At 39.3% G+C, this 24,943-nt stretch overlaps 1 protein-coding gene across 2 annotated transcripts; it reads left to right on the top strand.

The window, feature by feature from the left end:
- The first annotated feature begins 17,859 nt into the window (after positions 1–17,859).
- On the top strand, positions 17,860–24,901 carry LOC107762136 (calcium/calmodulin-regulated receptor-like kinase 1). Of its 2 annotated transcripts, none has more exons than XM_075223152.1 (8): positions 17,860–18,112; positions 18,965–19,335; positions 20,899–21,052; positions 21,715–21,841; positions 22,640–22,725; positions 22,947–23,018; positions 23,175–23,378; positions 24,314–24,901. In XM_075223152.1, the coding sequence occupies exons 2-8, from the start codon at positions 19,022–19,024 to the stop codon at positions 24,647–24,649; spliced, it is 1,293 nt and encodes a 430-aa protein (XP_075079253.1). In that variant the 5' UTR covers positions 17,860–18,112; positions 18,965–19,021; the 3' UTR covers positions 24,650–24,901. The 2 variants fall into 2 exon arrangements, with proteins under 2 accessions (XP_075079253.1, XP_075079254.1); XM_075223153.1 differs by lacking the exon at positions 17,860–18,112 and adding an exon at positions 18,184–18,388.
- Positions 24,902–24,943: the final 42 nt, after the last annotated feature.

Here is a 24,943-nt window from a genome sequence, read left to right as displayed (position 1 = left end):
AGGAGAACGACTTAGAAGATGATGAAATCGAATCTGATTTGCTAAAAAAGTTTGGAAAAACCTTGTCGAAAGGAGCTATGATATGGTATCACAACATATCCTCTAATTCTATTGATTTATTTGCTATGCTTGCAGATGCCTTGTAAAGGCGAACGCCGGGGCCATCAAGGTCGAAACCCGGAAGTTATACCTTTTCAAAGTAAAGCAAACAGATAATGAGATGCTCATAGAATTCGTGTCAAGGTTTCAAATGGAACGGATGGATCTGCCTCCGATCGCGAACGATTAGGCCGTTCAAGCATTTACCCAAGGACTTAACTCCCGAAACTCATTGGCTTCGCAGTAGTTGCAACAAAACTTAGTTAAATACCCGGCGGTAACTTGGGCCGACATCTATAACATGTACCAATAAAAAATCAAAGTCGAAGATGATTAGCTCGGGACCCCTTTCCGGGTCCGTGTATCCCATCAGAACTAGTGACATATGCAAAAAAATCATCGATCATGAACCAAGATCTAACAACAATCGATATCAACCCTATAACAGAGATTGAAGGAGTAATGGGTCCGGACACAATCCTGCGAGTAGTGAAAAAAGAACAATCGAGGACACAATAGTCGAAGACCCATGAGCAAAAACGGTTTTGACAGGCCGCTCGGGGCCAGAGGCTCTGAGATTATCGGAATACAACTTCAGTGTCGACGCTGCTAGCATCATATCCTCCATTAGAATCATCAATGATACCAATGGCCTCGACCATTGCAGTCTGATCCTTCCCAAAGGGACCCCCAACCTAATGTGTAAGTATTATGGCACTCACGGCCACAAAACCAAAGACTGCCAACAACTAAGGGAAGAAGTAGCCCAATTATTCAATAACGGACACCTCCGAGAATTACTGAGTGATAAAAAAATCACTTCAGGAATAGGGATTCTAACGAACAGACCGAGCAAGAGGAACCCCAACACATCATTAACATGATCATTGGTGGAGTCGGCATACCCTATGGGTCGATGCTAAGGCGCACTAAGGTGTCCATTACAAGGGAAATCAGACTCGAGATGATATGTCGGAGGGGACCGTATCTTTCAACGATGAGGACACCAAAGGCATCGTACAAATACATAATGATGCACTGGTAATTTTTGTACTCATAAATAAAACTCGAGTTAAGCGTGTGTTAATTGATCCAGGTAGCTCGGCTAATATCATCAGATCGAGGGTCGTGGAATAGCTGGGTCTATAAGACCAAATAGTACATGCAGTCCGAGTTCTGAACGGATTCAACATGGTATGCAAAACTACTAAAGGGGAGATAACCATGTTGGCGAACACTACCGAGACCATCTAGGAAACAAAGTTCTATGTGATTGAAGGATATATGAGATATAATGCTCTATTCGGAATGCCATGAGAGCAATACCCTCGACACTACACTAGGAATTAAAACTCCCCATATCGAGAGTGATCAAGACAGTTTACAGAGAACAGTAGGCCGCAAAAAGAAATGTTCGCAGTCGATGAGGTGACCCCTGTGTCCACACTCTCGACATCGAAGAATTCGGAGTCGGAAACTAAATAGCGATCACCGACACCAGTCCCGACCAAATCGGAGAAGCAAGATACAGGTGATGATGATGATTATGGAGATCCTAGGTCGTTCATAGCCCTTGATGATTCCGATGCCACCAAGTCGGCGGTCGAGGAGTTGGAACAAGTCATATTGATCAAAAACTTGCCCGATCAGAATGTATACTTGGGCACGGGGTTGACTCCCGAGCTTAGGAAAAAACTCGTTAAATTGCTTATAACTAATGTTGATTATTTTGCTTGGTCCCATTTAGATATGATAGGGATCCCGCCAGAAGTAACCACTCATAAGCTAAGCTTGGACCCAAATTTCCACCCGGTTAAACAGAAAATAAAGCCTCATTCCGAAGTCAAGCATGCATTCATCAAAGACAAGCTATCCAAACTCCTTAAAATAGGTTCCATTCGGGAAGTTAAGTATCCAGATTGGTTGGCTAACATAGTAGTAGTACCTAAAAAAGGAAATAAGTTAAGAATGTGTGTAGATTACAAAGACTTGAACAAGGCGTTCCCCAAGGATTCTTTTCCTCTGCCCAACATTGATCGCACGATCTATGCGACGGTAATGCATGATATTCTTAGTTTTCTTAATGCCTATACGGTACAACCAAATCTGGATGGACCCAGGCGATCAAGAAAAAACTTCCTTTATCACTAAATTCAGAACCTATTGTTATAACATAACGCTGTTCGGACTAAAAAATGCCGATGCCAATTATCAATTCCTAGTAAATCGGATGTTCGAAGAACAAATAGGAAAACCAATGAAGGTTTACATTGACGACATGTTAGTTAAGTCCCTATGAGTAAAGGACCATTTGAAATATTTGCAGGAAACTTTCGACATAATGAAGAAATACAATATGAAGTTGAACCCGGAGAAATACATGTTTGGGGTAGGATCCGAAAAGTTCCTTGGACTCATGGTGTCCAATCGAGGGATCGAGATCATTCCTGACAAAATCAAAGCTATAAAATATATCAGAGGCTAACCGGGAGCATAGCCGCCCGAGCCGGTTCATATCGATATCCTTTGATAGGAGTCATCAGTTCTTCTCATTGTTGAAGAAAAAGAATAACTTTTCATGGACCCCGAAGTGCCAACAGACTTTGGAAGAGCTCAAATGATACCTTTCGAGTCTACCCTTGCTCCATATTCCAAAAACAGATGAACAAATGTACCTATACTTAGCGGTATCCGAGATAGCGGTAAGCGAAGTCTTAGTCCGAGAAGAGGAAGGTACGCAAGTTCCTATTGATTATGTAAGTAGAACCCTAGGAGAGGTCGAAACAAGGTACCATGTTGCGACCAAAAACACTCACGCAAGTGCACGTGATCGTCAAGTAATAGAGTAGTGAGTAGAGTATCGTTCCCACGAAAACTTATGATTAACTGTTGACTAATTCAAACTCAATTAATTTGTCTATCCAAAAAGTTTTTCACAAAATAGAGATGTAATTGTTTTACTACCTAAACTACCAAGCAATAATCTAACTAGAGCAATTAACCAAACAAATAACAATTTCGAGTAACAAATAGTAGTAGGGGATATTCCAGGGTCACAGACTAGTTAACAATCGTGTTATGTTCTTAGCTTAAAATGACTAATCGATTTACCTAGATTGTTGATTGATAGGGTTAATGTTACTCATAAGAATCTGTTGAGTTCTTACTCGCCTATTCAAGTTAACTCAATGCCTATATGTCGATGGAATTAAGATTAACAAGAATGCATTTACAATTCCTGTATTTCAACCAAGCAAGGCAATTGGGTATATGTCTATCCCAATTGCTAATCTGTTCCCCGAGGTCCGAGTTCAAGAACTTGCCCTATTTAATTCTATATGCAATCTAAAGTTCCCACTTTCGAGTTCAACTAAAGATTCGTAGATAGTATTTCACTATTAGCTACTCAGCAAAATAATTAAAAGCAGAATTAAATAAACAACCCAATATGATAAACCAACTTTGTCAAATTGAACTTCAAACAACAACATTCATGTTTCACCTATGACCCTAGAACAATGGGTTTTAGCTACTCATGCTAGTGTTCATCACAAATAGATTCAATTTCATCCCAAATAGCAAAAACCAAGAGAAGAAAAGAAGAACTTGATGGTCAAATCTCCTCCTTGCCTCTTGTCTCTCTATTTCATGCACTAGACTATGCAAAACCTCCTCCCTCTTCCTTGGGCGAGCTTGACTTTATATAGGTTAAGTGAGTTTTCCTACAGATTTCCAATTCTGCCCCTAAATAACTCTTCCCGGATTTTGGACTAGCGCGACCGCGCACCTGGACGCACATCTGGCCGCGCTAATTGGCTGAGATTCTGTCATGGACGTGCTAAAAGTAGCGCGGTCGCGCACCTGGGCGCGCATGTCCAGTTCTGTGTTTCATCACTTCTATTCCTCGTCTTCAAGCGTACTCAGCTCTGAGGGGTCTTTCTTGCTCCAAAATGGTTCAATCACAATTGTTTAAGGCATCACCTAGGCTCCTCATCCTGCAATATATACAATTCACAATTAGATCCTATTTTTCATCAATTAATCATATTATGATATTGGAATATAATCAAGTGGGAGCATAAACAATCGCCAAATTACCTAGATTTAACCTATTATCATACCCTCACCTAGAAATATTAGAGCTGGCTTTGCTAGGCGTCTCCATAAAATTGAAGCCATACTTTCAATGTCATCCAATATGCATTATAACTTCTTACCCGTTAAGAAACATAATGCACAAACCTGAGCTCTCATGCCGGTTGGCCAAATAGGCAGTAGAAATTAGCGGGTACGATATCAAATATCTCCCCCGGACCGCTATTAAATCTCAAATTTTGGCAAACTTCGTGGCCTACTTCACACCGGCCTTAATATTCGAAGTCGAAAAGGAATTACTGATAACCTCGGGACTTCCTCAGGAATCTGGACCCTCTTTACGGACGGTGCCTCGACTGCAAAGGTGACCGGACTCGGCATCGTACTGAAGTTGCCTATGGGTAACATAGTTAGGAATTCCTTTAGAATTGTTAAACTGACTAACAATAATTAGCTAAGAGCCTAGGGGCCGAAGTAGTTGAAGCTAAATGTGATTCTCTTCTTTTAGTAAATCAAATCAATGGGACATTCAAAGTATAGGAAGAACGAATGCAGAGACACTTGGACAAATTAGAGATAAAACTACATCGATTCAAGGAATGGACCCTACAGCACGTACCCCAGGATCAAAATAGTGAAGTCGATGATCTGGCTAACTTGGGGTCATCGGTTGATGACGATGAATTCAGCTCGGGAATGGTTGTTCAACTCATGAAATCAGTAGTGGAGGAAGGTCATTCTGAGATAAACTCGACAAGTTTGACTTTGGACTAGAGAAATAAGTATATAGATTAGTTTAAGACCGGGAAGTTGCCATTGGATCCTAAAGAATCAAGGGCTCTGCGCACGAAGGTGGCCAGGTTTAGCTTGTCGGAGGGTACTTTGTATAGAAGAACATTTTGACGGCCCACATGTCGTATGCTTGGGGCCGGGAGACACCGAATACGTCTTGATAGAAGTTCACCAGGACACCTGTGGAAAGCATTGGGGGCAAAGTCTTTGGTTCGGAAGATAATTAGGGTTGGTCATTACTGGACCGATATGGAAAAAGATTCAAGGGACTTTGTACGAAGATGTGACGGTTGTCAGAAACATGCATCGATGATTCTTCAGCTCGGGAAGCCACTATATTCGGTCTTGTCTCCTTGGCCATTCATGAAATGGGGAATGGACGTTGTCGGTCCATTACCGTGGGCATCCGATAAGGCTCAATTTATATTATTTATGACTGACTATTTTTCTAAATGGGTCAAAACTCAAGCATTCGATAAAGTCCGAGAAAACAAAGTTATTGATTTTATTTGGGACCACATAATATGTCGGTTCAGGATACCAACCGAGATCGTCTGTGATAATAGAAAATAGTTTATCGGCAGCAAGGTAAGCAAATTTTTTTAGGACCATAAGATCAAAAGGATCTTGTTAACACCCTATCACCCCAATGGGAACGGGCAGGAAGAGTCTACAAATAAGACCATACTCCAAAACCTTAAGAAAAGATTGACCGATGCTAAAGGGAAATGGAAGGAAATTTTGCCCGAAGTTTTGTGGGCATACCATATGACCTCAAAATGTAGTACCGGGGCCACTTCGTTTTCGTTGGTCTATGATGACGAAGCATTAATACTGGTTGAGTTAGGAGAACTGAGTCTCAGGTTCTGATATGCAACCGAAGAGTCAAACGGTGAGGCCATGAGCACGAGCCTGGAACTATTGGATGAGAGGCATGAGGCCGCCCTAGTCCGGTTGGTTGATCACATCCAAATTCACTCCTCTAACGAGGTATGATACGTTGTTTGCAATAATAAAACTAACAAGGAATCGAGATCGAATCCACAAGGAGCTGAGATGGGAGTTAGTAGTATATATTTGGAGTGAGTACGTAAATATCTACATTGCACTTCCACAAATAGGGTATTATTTATGTTGTTTTATTGATTGGGATGTATTATAGCTCACAACACTATGTTGCCACTCAATCCTCTCGGTCAGAGAGTGGTTTTGCCCAATTTTGCCTTTTCAAGTCCAAATGGGTATCTACCAAAACGGTTGATAAGAGCTCAAGTCGGGTTATTACTATCTCTAGGTAAACACCTTAATTGGGTTAATCAATTTCTCAATTGACCCAATTTCTTGTTAGTTGAGTTAACCTAGACTAGGTCTCTCTTTCTCAAGAAGAAACTAAGTCAAATAGGCATGAATCAATGTTTGCAACCATTAATTCCACAATTGAAGCATGAACCTAGCTAAATAACAACACACATTCATAAACAAGCATAAAATTAATCACCCATAAGGTTTACACACTAGGGTTGGGTCACAACCCTAGTACAAATCTAGCTATTCATAGTGGGTGTAGCAGAAAATAAAGAAGAAGAGATAATAAAACTCATATTGAAAGAATAAAATATAGAAATCCAATGTTAAATCACTAAAATAAGCTAAAGTTGCCTAAAGAAACAAAGATAAACGGCTACATCACTTTGAATATTCAAAACTTGACCTAAAAAAGTGAAACTATTTTATTTATACAACGCTGGAATTTTCGGACAAAAATGCCCTTTCAGAGGTTCTGCGGCCGCACAACTTCATGTGCGGTCCGCACTTTGCTTTAGCTTCACAGGACTTGGATCTTTGCGGCCGTACCATTCTGAATCGCGGCTGCATCTCTCATTTTCTACAATCCGCACATTTCTGGGTGCCGCTTGTCACGACCCAAACCTATAGGCCGCAACAAGCATCCTAATCATATATAAAGTGACTATTAAAGTCTTGCATAGATGGCACAATTTGGAGAATTAAAGTGGCTTAGTCATCCACTAAGTAGGGGCCCACACCCAAAAGACTAAAGAGAGCTCTTAATTCATTTTGGAATCTCTACAATTCAAAGAGAGGGCTTTTGTAATGATAATGTTCCAAATGTAACATGATTTACTTCAATAATGCATATGAAGATGTTATTATGTAGTGGCAACGTGAATTTGCAAATTCCAAGAGAGCACGGTCCAATCTTTCTTAAGAATATTATACGGATTTTTTCTACTTCGATCCGCCGTTATGTGATTTGTCGCAATCGACGTATGTTAGAGGGATTGTCAAGAGAATCGGCTTAGGTATGTTAAGGCTATCCCTTCTTTCTTTTTGGCATGATCTATACGACACGAACGAAATGAGCAAATGCATAACTTCCATAAATGACTCTATTTATAGAAGCATTAGAGATCCCTATATTCTTGAATTCCCATATGTCATATTATTTTATCATCTGTTAATGGGTCTCGGAAAATACGTAAGTTGATTTTATGATATTAATCATAGGCATAATGGTCTTATGAAACTCCAAAATATTTTATTGACGTACTTCTCATGCATTGCATTCATGTACATTGACCCATGATCAGATGACGTTATATACTCGTATATATGTACTTATATGTATATGGGATATGGGAAAAGGTTATAGCGTTACATTATCCACACTCTATTTCCCCAGTTCATTTAATTAATTTCCAGACATCTTTATAGTTTATCATCAACTAGACACAATTAATCAAGACATTTAGTACACATACGAGCAATTATGAGTATTGAGCATATTGAGTTTTTCTCACCTGATATATTAGTTTCTATTTAAAATACAACTCAAAGCCATACCATTTTTAATGAACAACCCATACTTTAAACATCTATCGTTCAATATAAGGCTCGTTCGGAAAAGTCAAGTTTATGAGTTTATAAGGGATAACCCGGAACGTAGAAATTAGGGATTTGGGCCTATCATAAGTAAACTTATGGAAACATTATGGAATTTAATTTCGAGAGATAAAGTTTAGCCCACATACCTGTTTGAGCTTTCCTTAAGTTACTACAACGCACCAACACCTCTACACCACCACATGATCAGTTGGCACACATTGATAATGTTGTACACGGTGGCCGAGATGATATGATGAGATGCCCTCAGAGGCTTGATGATATTATGAACACATGTACCTATGCTCGACATGATATTCATACACATATGCATGGCACTATAAGTATTTCATAAATTACAGAGTTGTCCAGACTTATAGGTTGAGTCATATACTTTATATTTCTTCCATGTCTTTTATGTACTTATTTATGTGCCTTACATATTCGGTACATTATTTATACTGACATCCCTTTTGCTTGGGGATGCTGCGTTTCATGCCCGCAGGTCCCGATAGACAGGTCGAGAGTCCTCTAAGTAGGCTATCAGCTCAGCGGAAGATGTTGGTGCGCTCCATTTGCTACGAAGTTGCTTGTTTGGTCAGTATGATTTAAACGCGTATTGTTTGGTATGGCGGGGCCCTGTTCCGACCCTTATGATAAGTATGTACTCTTAAAGGCTTGTAGACAGATGTCATGGATACGAATGCTAACATGGCCTTGCCGGCCTATGTTTTGAGTTTACAAATGATGATGTTGGCCTTATAGGCCCGTATATCATATATATAAATTTTTATATCAGGTTGGGTCATCCTATATTGAGTATTCCTCTATATTTATTCTGGTTAGCCTATGACGGTACGTTTGGTCCATTTTCCAACAAAAGTACAATAAGAATGATATGTTATGTTAGTACTCAGTTAAGTAAGGTACCGAGGGCTTGTTGCAGCCTATAGATTTGGGTCGTGACATGTTTGCACAAGGCTCTTTTGCGAACCACACATTTTTGAGTGCGGCCTCGTAGCTAACTTCTGCGGCTGCACAATAATTGTGCGGTCCACACTTCCTTTGAGCTTGAAATAAGAACTCTCTGAAATTATGCTCTTGCTTAGATTCTGCGGCCACACATTGCACTTGTCTCTGATAAGCTTGCCTTCACAATCTGTGGCCATAGATGATATTCTGCAATCTGCAATTTGAGCTTCTGTGCTTGTTTTTTTTTTGAGTTCAAATCACTCCTTCTTGAGTTGGATTTCATCTTAATGGCTCATTTTCCATTACTCCTATAATTAAGCATATTTTATCAGTTTTCGGGAACACAATTAAATTCTTTTGGACTAAATGAAAGCTAAAAGGCACTAATATTGGCCGCCCAGAAACAACGGATAGAAAGATATTACAACCGAAGAGCCAATCTCCAACACCTCAATATCGGGGACTTGGTGTTAAGAAAAATAACACTGAACACTCGGAACCCAAACGAAGGGAAGTTGGGACCAAATTCGGAAGGCCCATATCGAGTCATTAGAATTACCAATAAGGGCTCGTACAAACTCAAAGCGGGGAACGATACACAGCTACCGAACAACTGGAACGTGACCCACCTAAAATGGTACTACTGCTAAGGTATGACCTCATTCGCTTATATATATATATATAGAAAATTGAGCTAATACTTGCAGGTAATAGCCAAAGGAGAATGTAGCTTTTAGGTCTGAAAGCACGTGTTACACTCTTTTTCCCTTGATCCGATTTTGTCTCAAATGGATTTTCCAGCAAGGTTTTTAAAGAGGCAACAATGGATCGTGCTAACTTAGAGTCGATGACCGATTTTAAATTGGAATTGATTGTCGCATTAACAGTATCCAAGCCCTCTCGAAGATCGACCTCGAATAATGGGGGCCATCACCCTCGGGTCAAGATTTTTAGAAAGGGAGGAAACTTTGTGCTTGAATAGCCTCAACTTTGTGGATAGGATTTATAGTAAGGGCCAAACGGTAGAATGAACTGTGCCCGCATAGATGACCTAAGCCATAATACGAAGCTTTTACACCTCACAACCCTTGTATGTTTCGCACAAAAATGAAAGAAAGTTTCTACCTTGCTGATACACATTTTTGTTCCATAAAAGTATCGAACCCAAGGGACACCCCTATCCAAACCCAAAAGATTACCCCCACTCGGGGAATGTCATCCGAGACGAACTCAAAACGCTCGGATTGCCAAAAATCGGAGACACAAAGCCTATTATATAATGCCTAAACTTAAAAGGCTACGACCACCCTAAAAACGGCCCGAACCCAAAGGGTAACCCCACTCGGAGACTGTCGTCCAAGACAAACTCGGACGGCTCGGGTTATCAAAACCTGGAGGTACGAAGCCTATTAGGTAGTGACTAAACTAAAAGGCTACTTCCACCCTAAAAACAGTTCTGTGAACTCCGAAGCCCGTTTTCAAAACATGAGGCCTTCAAACAAAATTCCAAACCTATTCAAAGTTTACCATCGCAAAGATATAGTCTTAAAACACATAAATAAGCACCCCCATCCCCCATAAGTTTCGAGCAAAGATTGCACCGAGGATAGGTCTTATTCGAACCTCAGAAAAAAATGACTTATTACCACGTTTGATTCTACACTAAGGCATTTGAAATCTTTGCAATTGTGAAAGGATGCTAAAGATAATAGACTTGAAAATTACAAAGGGAAAAATACTTTATATACATTCTGGAATATCTTTATAAAGGCCAATGAAAATGGCCCCAACAAAATAAATGTGCAAAATACAAAACAAAAACAAAAAATCCTAAGGTATATCCGCCTGGTCTTCACCGGAATCCGACCCATCACCAGAATCCTCGGGGCCTTCGGATTCTTCAGATCCCTCGGAGCCCTCTTCACCTTCGGGATCAGCTATCTTCTTGGCCTCGACCTCAAGTCCTTTTGCCTCCTCGATCTCAGCAGGTAGGTCGAAGCCTCAAGTATGGATATCTTTGAGGGTCTCCCTTCGAGATAACCACTTCACGTACTCGACAGTGTTTTTAGGCGGGCCTCGGCTACCTCGACATCGTCCCTATACTGGGCCACCATCTTTTCAACATAGGCGGAGGTTGTGCACATTTTAACCTTTATAGCTTCACACTCACTGCCGAGGGCATCCCGCTCTGCTAGGGCCAAATTCAGTTGAGCTCAGAGTTCATCATTCACCTGGGCCGGCTTATCGACTTTCTCCTTCGCCCCCCGAAGTTGAAACTCTACCAATGCCAGCTGAGTTCGGGCAGTTTCCTTCTCCAAGGCCAACCGGTCCATTTTGCTCTTCTAACCATCGGCCATAGCCTGGACCTCATTCATTTCAGCTCAGAGCTAATCTATCCGGTCAATCTTCTGCTGAACCTGCGAGGTTTGGTCATTAGTCCCCATGGATAAAGCCTCATTGCTAACTTCAAAAATCTTTACTTATTCAACCAGATTAACATGTTCCCTCCTTAGGGTCGAAGCCTCCTTCTGAGCCCCGTCCATGCCAACTTGAAGATCCTTGATAACCCCTTCGTGTTGCTCACTAAGAAGCTTGAACATGTCCCTTTTCTGGGCAAGCTCCTTAACCTCGAGTTCAAGTTGGTTGACCTCGGCCCGGTACCGAAGGAAGCTCTCGTGGTAGAGTACAGAGTCCTACAAAAGGATGAACAAAAAACATTAGAAGTATAAAGACCTAAGTAAAGGCTCGAAGGGTCATAGTGACACCTTACCCGATTCAGCGCCTACTGCGCCTCATTAAAAAGGCAAAACATGTCCACCTCATTCATCTTCACTTAGTCCTCCTCGGTCACCAGGCATCGGAGGTAACTCGCTACTCCCACGGGAGGTGAAAGAACCCGGGAATCTTCCCGGACGGTGATGATTATCGACCTCTTGCGGTCGGGATCCGTACTCGCGGCGGGGAACTAGTTAATTAATTTTGGGCTCGAATTCAGTTCGTCGATTTCTAAAGACGAATCCTTTATCGACACTTCCAGTTCGCCCAACCCGGTGAAATCTTCTAAAACGGCCAAGTCCACACCCTCGAAAAAGGAATGAAGGTCATCCGCATCATGAGCCCCTTCGTTGGATCTCTCATTCACCGCTCGGGCCTCCTCGAGCATAGACTCGGTGTACGAGGGCGACCCTAAAATCTCTATTATAGCCGGCAGAATGGAGCCGATGTCCCAAGAGGTCTCAGACCTCATCTTTTTATCGGTCTCCCGAACCTAAGGGAGATTGACCTTTATGGTCTCCTCCTCGACTGCTGCCTGCTCTTCGGAGGAGGTCAGCCCATGGGCCACAAAAATATCATCTTCCTCGGGCTCGTCCCTGATCCAAAGGAGTGACTCCGAGTCTGGTGCTCGGGAACCGGAGCGTTTCTTTGGCTTATGAGCCACTCTTTTTTTTGGCTTCACCGCGGATCTCGGGGAGCCCGAAACCTTTCTTTTCTCTTTCTTCTTTTCCCCTATTGCAAACCTGAGCTGGCCCAAAGTGGAGGGATCAAGGGACGAGGGCAAGTCCTCGTTTCCTTCTAAGGGCCTAAGATCATTGGTCTTAGGCAAGCCTGTAACGAAAAGAGAGGAAATGAGAATATTTTGCTAAAAAGGGAGCCTAATGTTACTTATTTGGGAGAGAGATCTTACCGTGAGAACGGGCCTCCCAGCGGTCCTTAGAGAGTTCGCGCTATGTGCGTTCAGAATAAAGAACCTGCAAACAAATGCCCTCGATCCACTCCTTGAACTGATGAATGACATTTGGGACTCGAGCAACAACTGCACCACCACAAGTACTAGTGAGGAAAAAGAAGAAAAACATAAAATCAACATTTAAAGGAAAGCCGTGCTTGTGTGATGCATTCCACCTCTCAGGGAATGGTATGAACTCGGAAGGGATCAAGTCTTCAGTCTTCACCCGAACGAATTGTCTCTGGTAGCCCCGATCCTGGTCCTTATTGATGCTCGAGAATGAGGCTTGTCTAGCTCGGCGTGTGAGTTTTAGAGCTTTATTAGTCCCCCTCAGAAGATTCAGGGACTGTATAGGCAGAGTAGGTGATCTATGGTGAACCGACGGGATTCGGTCTTGTTCACGAAATATCGAAGAAGGATCTAGTGACGGATGGATCTAACCGAGGCATACTTCGTATCTCTTACAGAAGTCCGGAATAAGTGGGTCCACCGGGCCCAGTGTAAAGGGATAAGTGTAAACATTTAGATACCCCTCCGCATGGGTAGTAATGGCGTCCTCAGGCCCGGAGATTACTACGTCCTTACCTACCCAGTTGTAGTCATTTCGGACGTCAGGAAGGAAGTCTTCGGTGATAGAACATATGTACCTTGATGCCACCTCACCCCGACCATGCACCGACGAGGGCCTTTCAATCTTATAGTCATTGGAAACCGAACAAACCCCGGGGACAAACATTTTTATGGGAGGTTTGGGAGCCGGTTTCTTGGTAGCCACATCAGGAGTGGACATCTCGAGGACGACTACATGAAGAACGACCTCCTCGATTTCATCGATCGGTTATAAAGAAGAAGAAGTGACTTGTTAAGGAACAGATTTGGAAGATTTAGCCATTGTTATCTAGAAAAAACTTGAAAAATAGGAAGAATAGTTGAAAGATGAAGAATCAAGTGCACTTATTTGGGTGAAAACTAGGTAAAAACTTGTAACTTACTAAGAAATCCTGAGGAACGAAGGTAAAAATATGAGAGTATAAAGAAGGGTAATGATAGCCTGAAAACTCGAAGGTAGAAACTTGGTCAAAAGGTAAAAAATGAATGAATGATGGAAGTATTTATAGAGGTTTTGCGTTGCTTCGCCTTCAAGGATGACCCGCCTATGGCTGACACGTGTTCGAAGTCATAACGGTACGACTGACGGGATGCTTCAGATTCTTTGTCGTTTCTATCACGGCGTATTGAAGAAGGAATCGAAGTGCGTCTGTCGTTTCTCATCATTTCAGTAAACCTACTCTCTGAAAAACGAGGGGACTATCTATATACGGGTGAAACCGAGCTCGTATGAAACCTGGATTCTCGGTGAAGCAAATGGAGCAGAGGCGCGACCGTAAGGAATCAGAATCGGGGAGAGGAGCCCCTTGTGTTGAGATTCGAGCAAAATACCTGCCCTCGGGAGAATCGAGGCTACGTCCCCCCAGATCTGATTTAAATCCTAAAACTCCGGAGAACATTACCAGACAATCGCGTATGACTAACAAAGGGCAGTGATATTCGTGCCCAACCGTATATCACAGCGTAATTCCCGGCTCGTATCAACAATGGATCAGTGATTAGCAAGAAGAAGGTTTTTACCCTTTTTTAGAATTGTACTTGGTAAAATCCTCCTACTATATAAAGGGGAGTCTAACTATTCATGATGAGCATTGTAACACGCATACATGCAATATACTATTATTTTTCTCTGTCCTTACTTCTGTTCATCAGAGTTCCATCACTGTGAGCCCGGACTGAAGGCAGGCATTTCATTAAGCTGTTACTGAGTTCGGAATCACTCCCACTATTGGTTTGGCAATTTATTACGTCTTTTTTCCGTTTAATCTAATGTTATTAATCGTTTGTATTGAATTAATCCGCATATCCTTAAAACCATGTATAAATTCAATTGTTTCCGTTTTTGTTAGGGTAAACAGTTTTACTTATTTTATCTTACCGATTAATTTACATTTACAGACAAATCAAATCAAATCACCCTTTGGCCTATACCGATGAAAGCCATGTGTCGTACGTTGCGAATCAAATAAGGATAGCTATTTCCTCGGTATCTAGATAAGTTCTAGGCATGTTTTGGATTTCTTTTTAGGTTAAAACTATCCTGGTCAACTTCTAAGTTAAGACAATCAGGAATAGAAAAAAACAACCAACCAGTAAACACACATATGACGTATATAGATTTCATGAGCTGGAAAAGAATACTAAAATGAAGCTTTCACATTCAAGAAATTAATGTAGTCGCTCTTTTTCTTCTTTAATTTGCTTTTAGGAGATGAGGGAAATGAAAGTCGCACTCAAACATGGTTCCAACGTGGGGGCTGTCGTATGGTTGCCATATCTTGTCGTGTTTGAAATTTGCTGATATGATTATTATATATCAAACTTGGTTGGGTTAGGTTTACAGTTGATTACTGCCATAGCTATTTCATCCGAATTCATTAACTGCCAATATCTACCTCTTTTATTTTGAGTTTCAACAACAATAATAATGACCTAGTAAAGTCCCACAAGTGAGATCTGAAGAGGATAGCATGTACGCAAATATTATCTCTACCTCTGGAGAATAGAAAAATTGTTTCCGACCTTCGGCTCAAGAATTTCATTTTGAGTTTCCTATTTCATTAATTTCCAAACTTTAAAAAGAAATAGGGTCCTAATTAATAAGTCAGACCAAACACCCTTATCAATCCTAATACCATTAAGTTGTTAAATCAAACATCGGGTATTAAATTGTATTAGAGGAGATGATTACACGATTTAAAATGTTAAAATATTAAATAGAAATTTGGGGTTTGAATTTCCTTGAGAGTATGATAACTCTTTTAACTTTATTTTCGTCCTTTATAAGTATCTTCTAATGGTATTACATCTAAAATGATTTCACTATATTTATAATCTCCCGAATGGCAAGTTACTAAAATATTCATCGAATCGTTGTATGTGGCAATGTGCGGCATGATATGCAAACACAACAAACACGAATTTTTTGAATTAAACCTTGCAGGTTCTTATTGATTGGTTGATTAATTGTGTTTTGTGTAGTTTATTAGTACAACTTTGATAGTTCATATTTCATGTTGTGTATTATTAAAAAATCACTTTTAAGGGAGACTTATGGTATGATATGATGTTTGACAATTTAGATAAATGGTTTGGTGAGGGTTGACATGACTTAATTTGATTTTGTTATTAATGTTAACTTCCCGAGCTTACCAAAACACAAATAGACAAGATATTAATCAAACAATGTTTGGTACACGGAAGTCACATTCCATAAAAAAGATTACGAAGGATGCTTTCCTTAAAAATGTTTTCGGTATTTGCTTGGTCAACGAAAAAAATTCGGAAGAAATAATATCACATTAATAATAATGTTAAAATCTTGAAGATTGTTTTGATGAGATTTTCGTGTACTTAAGATTAATAACAATAATATTTACATGTTAGTTGGCTAGTAATATAAAATTAGAAGGTAATGAGATAATTGTAAGAAGAATGATTTCACTCATTAATGAGAGAACGTTTCCTCTTTTAATGAAAAATATATTTTTTAAATTAATTTTTGATAACCAAACATTATAAAAGACTTTCTTATGGAAAATATATTTTTGAAAAATGACTTTGATCATGCAAACAACAAAGGTCGAGAGGTTTGTAACATAATCCACACATAGGTCGCAACAGAACATAATACGAACCATTTACCAAAACATCATTTCAGTCCCAAAAAATAAATAAATTAATGCTAATAATAATAATAATAAAAATAAAAGATGCCTTTTAATTTCTCTAATTCAAATTGCACAGATGTGTTTTTGAATTCTCGTCCATGTTAAAATGTTCCTTTAATGCAGCTTTTCTATATCCCGATTCATTTTTTAAATTCTTCTAGAGCCATAAGATGTCTTGTCAACCTTTTGAAACTTCAAATAAGTATAATTTTTTTTGGTTTTCTTCCTGGTGTCCGGTACTCGTATTGGAGCCTGACTATATCTGAATTCGCACCGTGTAGGGCCTCATTCAAGGGGGAAGCGCTTCCTACCAAGGATTTTCCATACTCAGGGCTCGGATCCGAGACCTCTAATTAAGGGAGGAGTAATCACATCCACTGCACCACATCCTTTGATGGTCAAATAAGTATAAGTTGCTACACTATCTTGAGCAAAAAACAAATACTCTAGCTATGTTGATAGAACTATCCGTTAAATTGTTACAAATTGCCAATTAGTAGTCTCTTTGTTTCATCACACTGAGTAAAAACTTCAGGACCATTATTCATGGATAATGATGATAAAGGGAAGTTATGTACTCGTAAAAGCTTAAAGGGTTATGCTTAGTTGTAGTTAAACCCAAATAACGGTCAACGTGGATCCACTTTATCATGGACTAATGATTGTTATTTGCTGCTAATTAATAATTTCCATGTTAGATTGCCTAACACAGCTAGCGAAATTTTAAGGTTATACATTGTAGAGTGATTGAAGGAGAGCCTTGGAGCAACGGTAAAATTATCTCCGTATGAGTTATAGGTTATGAGTTTGAGCCGTGAAATCAACCACTAATGTTTGTATCAGGGTAGACTATACCCTTGGGGTGCGGCCCTTTTCCGGATCCCCCATAAGTGCTTTTTACATTGTAGAGTGATTACATTAATTTTGTCTACACACTAAAACTAGTTTACATTGTAGAGTGATTACGTTAATTGTAAGATTTTAGGATATTTGCTTATATTATTTATATTAAAGAAATTGGGGCCTAAAATAGTTAAGCCCTTAATCCTTATCATGATAAATCATCAAAATTGAATGTTGTGAAAAGTTTGTGTTTCACCATCAAACAAAAATGATTAAATGAGTGAGATTTCTCACCTTTAATCGGAGAAAATAATTTAATATTTTCAAAAATAAAGAAGCTTCTTGTGAAAAATACTTTTCCCTTAATAAAATGTAGGAGCTTAAAATTTTAATAAATTCGACCGGTAATTTGTTAGAACTGATTAATACTTTTCCCTTGATGAAATCCAGGAGCTTTGTCTCTCTCAATCCCCTTTTTCCTTGTAACACAAGAAAAATAATGCAAATTTATATAGGGCCCATAAAGTGGCTAGACCATCATTTATTCTATTTTATTCATCATAAAGAAAGAAAAAGACGTGTGAATTGTCTGAATATATTGTGTGTATAAATATATAAACTATAAGGGCATTACAGGAATGTAAAATAATCATCATTCGTCACGCGCGTTTAAGTCTCAACGTAAATGTCGAACGAGTCCACCACAGTTGCCAAAAGAACACTCTGCTCTCGCCTCTTTTATTTGATTTTTCTGAATTTTCCTCTCTCTAAGCAATTTCCGCTGTTCCAAACACTGTCTTAACCAGATTCCTTGCTTTTTTTCATCTCAAATTCCCTACTTTTTGTTGCTTCGCAACGTGGCTTAGATCCTTCTTCATCACGCTTTGTAACTGCTTCACTCAAGGTACAATGGATGAATGCACGTTAACAGTCTATCCCTTGAAAATGGCTCCTTTTCAGAGCTTCCTTTTTCATAATTTCTTAGTACTTTTATCATTACTGTTTGATCTGTACTATTCTACTTTCTCATGTTTAGCTTTGTACTAATATCGATGTGTTTTTTCATTTGATCTGTTGTTTGGTTGTCCACAAATTTATGAGCAAAAGGAATGGAACATTCATTTCTAGATTTTGCCTTTTTCGCTGCTGGTGGAATAAGCTTAATCGTTTTAGAATCGCTGTAAGCTCAGTGATTTTTTTATTTTCTAAAATTAGCAAACAAGACTCTTCTCGTAAAGCATGTTTTTGTTCTCTTATCGATATAAATTTATTTTATCATTACGATTCTCTTTATACCGATGAAATTGGAGATCCAGTTTTGGATTAAAATTTAATTCATTATTTCTTTGAACGAGATTAGCCTACACGAAACTAAATGGTTATTGAGGATTCCTATGGCTGATCTCAACTAGTTTGGAATTGCGGGAAGTTGTTGTAGTTTCTTTCTCGGAATTTGAGTTGTAGTCTAAATGAAATTATGCTTTTACAGGAGCTGTCCTTTCCGAGATTTATACGTCACTAGAAATATAAAGAACAGGAGTCATTAGTTCTTTGAACGAGATTAGTCTACATTATGCACTTACAGGAGTTATTTTGTATATTACTGGCCTGAGATGATATAACTGACCCTAACTTGTTTGGGGCTGAGTCTTATTTGTTATTATTGTTGTTGTTGTTGATGATGATGATGACTCTTGAGTGCAAAAGATGCTTGAGCCACCAAGTGCAGAAGTTAACTGCTTTTAATTTCTTACAGCTATTTCACGATGCGATCAATGCATAAGTAGCTGAAAATTCGAAGTGCGCAGAAGAAATGGAGAAGGAGTCACATGGATTAATTATAGGCATCTCAATTGGAGTGGTGATAGGAGTGCTTTTAGCTATACTTGCATTTTTCTGCTTTAGGTACCATAGGAGACATCCTCAGATAGGGAATAGCAGTTCTAGGAGGGCTGCCACTATTCCTATACGTGCAAATGGTGCCGATACTTGTACAGTATTATCTGACTCTTCCATTGGTACTGAGTCACCAAAATCGACTATCCAGAATGGCATGTCAGTGTGGCTTGGCGGCCTTAGAAAGGCAAATGTTGTTTCTGCATCCGGTATACTCGAGTACTCCTACAAGTATGTACTGTGACTATATGCAAAGAGTGTTGCGACTTTTTAGTTTGATTTCCAATCTACTGCTCTCTCATTGTATGTGCAAAGTGAAATGAGATTCAACAGTTTTTCCATGGCTTATTATTGTAGAGCTTGTTCAAAATCAGTACTTATTCTATTATAGTTGTTTCAATCACCACAAGTAGAATAAAGTAGAAGGATCCTAGGAAATCCAAACTTCCTTTTTCATTTTAACCATGTCCTTACAGTACTTGCCATAGCAGAAATGAAGCATTCCTTTTATTTACTCTTTATCACAGAAAGTATCGTGGACTGTAGGAAGCTTAAGTTCAAACAGCGACCATCCTAATGTCTGGCTCCTTTGAAAATTTTCTGTTTAAAATTCCAACAGTGTATCTTTGTGGATGTTCTGTAAAACTAGGAACATACTCCAGTAGCAAGACTTTGCATCTTTGAGCCATGGCAATATCCAATTAATGCCTCTGATTCATAAGTCTGATGAATGGTCTTGCAATTCCCTTCACATTATTGACCATAAATTGCACTCTTCAATAAATAGACCTTGCATCTTAGGGCCATGATTATCTGCTTTTGATTCATAACTGTGCCGAATTATCATACACTACTTTTTCATGACTGTTTGGCATTACTTGCACCAGCTAGATCCACATCTTAATCAATACACTATATATGTTAGCCTTTCAACCAGTATCAACCCACTTAGCTCTCCTTTGAGAAGCACAAAGTATCAACATCAACCAGACTTTTTGCTAAGTAATCGCAATAGGAAGGCATATAATGAAGCTGCTGAGCTGCCTAACTCACAGCAGTTATGTCTCAGTAGCCCTTTCACCCCGTGATAGTCTGTCCATATGCTAACTCAAAATAATCTACATTTGATATGCTTAAACCTTATGAATGTTTGTTGCCAATTCTCCCACAAAGCAAACCAGCAATCAACCTTCACCCATCCTTTTTCTACAACAACATCCCCAGTGTGATCCCACAAGTGGGATTTGGGGAGTGTGGAGTGTACGCACACCTTACCCCTACCTTGTGCGAGGTACAAAGGTTGTTACCAATAGACCCTTGGCCCACCCATTCTTTTTCTGGAATGGTAAATATGCCATTTCACATATGCTAACGCGTGTCTCACTTCTTTCCCATTTGTAAACTTTCCCATGTGGTTTGCATGCCTGATGAAGCCTCTTTTGAAGAGTTTTGGTGTCAATGTTGCGGTTAGGCAGAAATAGGAGATGTTAGCCTGAAATCAAAAACTTTGAAAATGAATATTAGTGCCTATTGGGTAATGAATTTGTTTTAATATGGTCAATATTGCGATTAAGGATTTGTCTAAATGTTAAACCTTTGTATATGCATATTTTAATTTTACCATTTCTAGAACAATGTGTTTTCCGATATCAGAATGCCACAGAAGAACCTTTAATCAATGAGCAGCTTTTGAACCATATATATTTATCTTCTATAATCCTTTACATTCTATTGAAGTTTTTATTCTGAGAGATGCTTAAACATTTAGTTAACGTACTCTTTCTTAATGGGCAGGGATTTGCAAAGAGCAACCTACAACTTCACCACATTGATTGGTCAAGGGGCCTATGGTCCTGTCTATAAGGCTCAGATGTCTACTGGTGAGACAGTTGCTGTCAAAGTGCTCGCAACTGATTCCAAACAAGGAGAGAAAGAATTCCAAACAGAGGTACTCTAAACGTCAGAGAAGCATACCTTTCATGATGGTTTGCCATCTATTTGACAAGTCACCTTGCTCAAACATTTCTCGTAAATTTTGACAACTTTTGGAACTGGGAAACAACCATGTTGACTGCGTTAACATATGGAAAAGCCAGTTCACTAAACAACCAGTTGATAAATATGGTGTAGTCGTGGAATGCTAAATAAGTTTACTCACTTTTTTTACTTCGTAAATTTTTTACCTTAAATCATGAGATATCACTTAGAGAACATGCTAGCATTACAACCTCTAGTGATCTTTAACAAACATCCAGTTTACAAACAAAAAGAGAAGGGTATATTTACTATAACTCCGCTCATATTTTGATTCAGTAGTTGGTGAAGTGCTTGCAACTGATCCTAAGCAAGAGGGGACAGGAAATTGCTGTATCCTCCTAATGTGTACAATGTTCTCTAAATGCCACAGCACACCAAAAAATTTATGCAAATTGTAGTGCTTTTAAGTTAACAAAACCTTTCATCCTGTAGGGTTCCAGATATCCTCTGAGCCTCATTCTTTTATTCGTATTTTGTGCTAAACCATATGTGTATGCTGTAATTGCTGAACTACATTTTATATTGTAAATTTTAAAAAACTAAATTGACTTCCAGCTTCTTTTATTTCCACAGGTCATGTTACTGGGAAGGCTACATCATAGAAACCTGGTGAATTTGGTTGGATATTGTGCAGAGAAGGGTCAGCATATGCTTATCTACGTTTACATGAGCAGAGGCAGTTTGGCTTCTCACTTGTACGGTATGCTATGGAGAACTCTGTCTGATGATTTAGTGGGAGAAACAATTCTTTGAGAGGCATTCTTGACAGTGCCTTTTCCCGCAACATTCTACAAATTGAAAACATTCTCTGATTGGATGATGCTGATATTACCAAATATTGCATGCCTGGATGTGCATTTTTCACCTCAATTATGTTGCATTGAATGACATATATTGGTCATCGTTTGATTAAGGCAATAATTAACTGTGCATATTATCAGATCTCTCTCAAATCACCAAAATCACAAGAAGTTAATTTGCAGTAAATTGAACTATAGTTAGGGTAAACTTGATTAGTCTTCAGCAGTTTACTGCCAGCAATAGCTAAATTTTGGGTGTTGTCAGTCTGGTGCTTACCCACCACTGTATATTCAAGCAGTCTAGAAATGAGTTCCGTTCTGAACAATATTTTCTTATATCCGTGATGTCCTCCATTTGTATGCGTTCAGCGCAAACTATTTAATTAGTTTATAGCACGGCTCCCTAAGGCCCAGTTTAGCGCTGCCAGTCCATGACACTTGTGGCTGCACATACACTGAATACTAGGGACTGTATATGACTATATCTCACCACCTCAAATTGGAAATTCTCCATTGTGTTCTGTGAGATTCACGTTATACTGGCATTTGTCTTTTGACTAGCATATTATGTACTCATGCAATCAAAGTTTTCATAGCAAATTGTAAAATATTGTAAAATCACCAGATATTTGCTTCCAGGATAACCTCTCGCATGCATGATAATATGTTAGTCTTTTAACAAAGTTACTGTTTGACAGATGAAAAGCTTGAACCGTTGTGCTGGGATTTGAGAGTTCAAATTGCTCTTGATGTGGCTAGGGGCTTAGAGTATCTTCACGACGGGGTAATCTTCTCCCATAATTTGCATTTAATGCTTCTGAAACATGATTAACAACCAATCTCTCTTCTGTACCACGGTTCCTTGAAATAAGCACAAATTACCATTCACATACAAAATACATTTTTGGGGATCTCAATTTCTGAATCATGCGTAGTGGCAACTCTCCTGCTACCGTATATTGCTCATTCACTGACCTCTTTAATCTTTGTTATTTCCTTTTTCAGGCAGTTCCTCCAGTTGTACACCGGGATATTAAATCATCCAATATTTTGTTGGATCAGTCAATGAGAGCTAGGGTATGCAGTTGCCAAATATATTTCTTATTTCTCTCCAAAAGTGAAGTAAAAGGCATAGATTTCTTTGGTTTTGATGATAATTAAATGGCAGATTTTGCGGCGGTCATACTGTAAGGCCATTTCGGGCTAATGCTAATCATTGGGTTTAATACATAGGTTGCTGATTTTGGGCTTTCAAGGGAAGAAATGGTCAGTAAACATGTATCCAACATCCGTGGAACATTCGGATATCTTGATCCTGAATATATATCAACTAGGTCATTCACTAAGAAAAGTGATGTTTACAGCTTTGGGGTCTTACTATTTGAACTTATTGCTGGTAGAAACCCTCTTCAGGGGCTTATCGAGTATGTTGAACTAGTAAGATCTCTCTCTCTCTCTCTCTCTCTCTCTCTCTCTCTCTCTATCTCTCTCTCTCTCCCCTCTCATTATGAGATGTGAGACTGCGTACAATAGGCCCTAGTGGTCCGGCCCTTCCCCGGACCCGCGCATAGCGGGAGCTTTGTCTTCTTTATTATTATTATCTTTTGACGATGATATGGTGAGAACTAAGGGCCCATGATTTCTTGAGCATATACAGCTTTATGAGATTGCTTATGCCTTCTTTCTTTTCTTTTAGTTTTCCTTACTTTTTTGTTGTAATATCTTTGTTTACTCCTATGTCTTTCCTGGTTGTACTTGGATGACTTCATCATATGTTTATTTTCACTCAACATTGATTCAAATAAGTCCGTTTTTCACATTGGATATACTGTATAGTATCTACTTGCAATAGAATTTTGCTTCTAGTAGATATTACTCTCTTTGCTCTTATATTGCCTAATTCAGTTTTGAGTGCCATGTTTCACATTGGATGTACTGTATGTTTACTCTCTTTTGTTTCTGAGTGCACAAGTTTTTAGTGGAAAAGCTTGCAAGGACCTTGTTGCATAATTGGTGATGGTGGTGAGTTATGAAGGAAATGAGACAAATTTCACAGGGCATTTCTTTCTAAAAATGAGAGAAAATAGTAAAAGAATGCAATAGCTGTTTCATAAATCAAACAGACCCCAGCAAAAGAGATACTGGGGTCTGAGTCTTCAAGGTTCCTGCATCCTGTAGTCCATGTCTGCAGTTAGCTTATCACTGTTGCATGTATTACTCCTCAAAATGTCACTACTAGCTTTAGGGACACGTGAGCACTGATTGTCGAGTATTTGGTGGAAACATCACCCCCCCCCCCCCTTATTATCCAGATGTTTCTTAAGCCTATTCAGTAATATAGAAGTTAAGCTCCAAATGATTAATGATCGTAGGCAGCCATGACTACCGATGGAAGAGGTGGATGGGAGGAAATTGCAGATTCTCGTCTTGATGGGAAGTATGATTTGCAAGAGCTTAATGATGTAGCTGCACTTGCATACAAATGTGTGAATCGTGCCCCCAAGAAACGGCCTTCCATGAGGGACATTGTGCAGGTTCTGTCAAGGATACTCAAATCTAGACACGACAGAAAGCGTCACAAGCGTTCTTCATCTGCAACAGCAGAGGAGGTTACCATCAATGTTGAACAACCAGATCATCGGAGTCCAAACTCTGGACACCGACGGGGGGAATCTATGGACAGCACAGCTGACTCATGTGAAGTTTAACTCAGTTCTTCCATTTGTTTATTTTTTTTCTGTTTACTTCTTCCTCTTCTTTTGTTCTTGTAAAATTAGGTTCTCCATTCGCAACACACTTTTGCCTTTGGTGAGTTCGATTGGGATATTTAGGATCTGTTATAGTCTGCGTGTAAGATAGCATTTCTTTCTTTCCAATTTTGTTAAATTTTTGTAAATTTGCGTGGAAGGTAAATGAATGGCAGAAGGAAAGGGGGAAAAGCCCGGATCAGCATTTTCCAATTCTATGGATGTTCATATCATCTTCAACAGCCAAAAGTATCT

Source organism: Nicotiana tabacum, chromosome 10, assembly GCF_000715075.1.
Source record: "Nicotiana tabacum cultivar K326 chromosome 10, ASM71507v2, whole genome shotgun sequence".
NCBI classification, from domain to species: domain Eukaryota; kingdom Viridiplantae; phylum Streptophyta; class Magnoliopsida; order Solanales; family Solanaceae; genus Nicotiana; species Nicotiana tabacum.
This window is presented reverse-complemented; position numbering and strand designations above follow the sequence as displayed.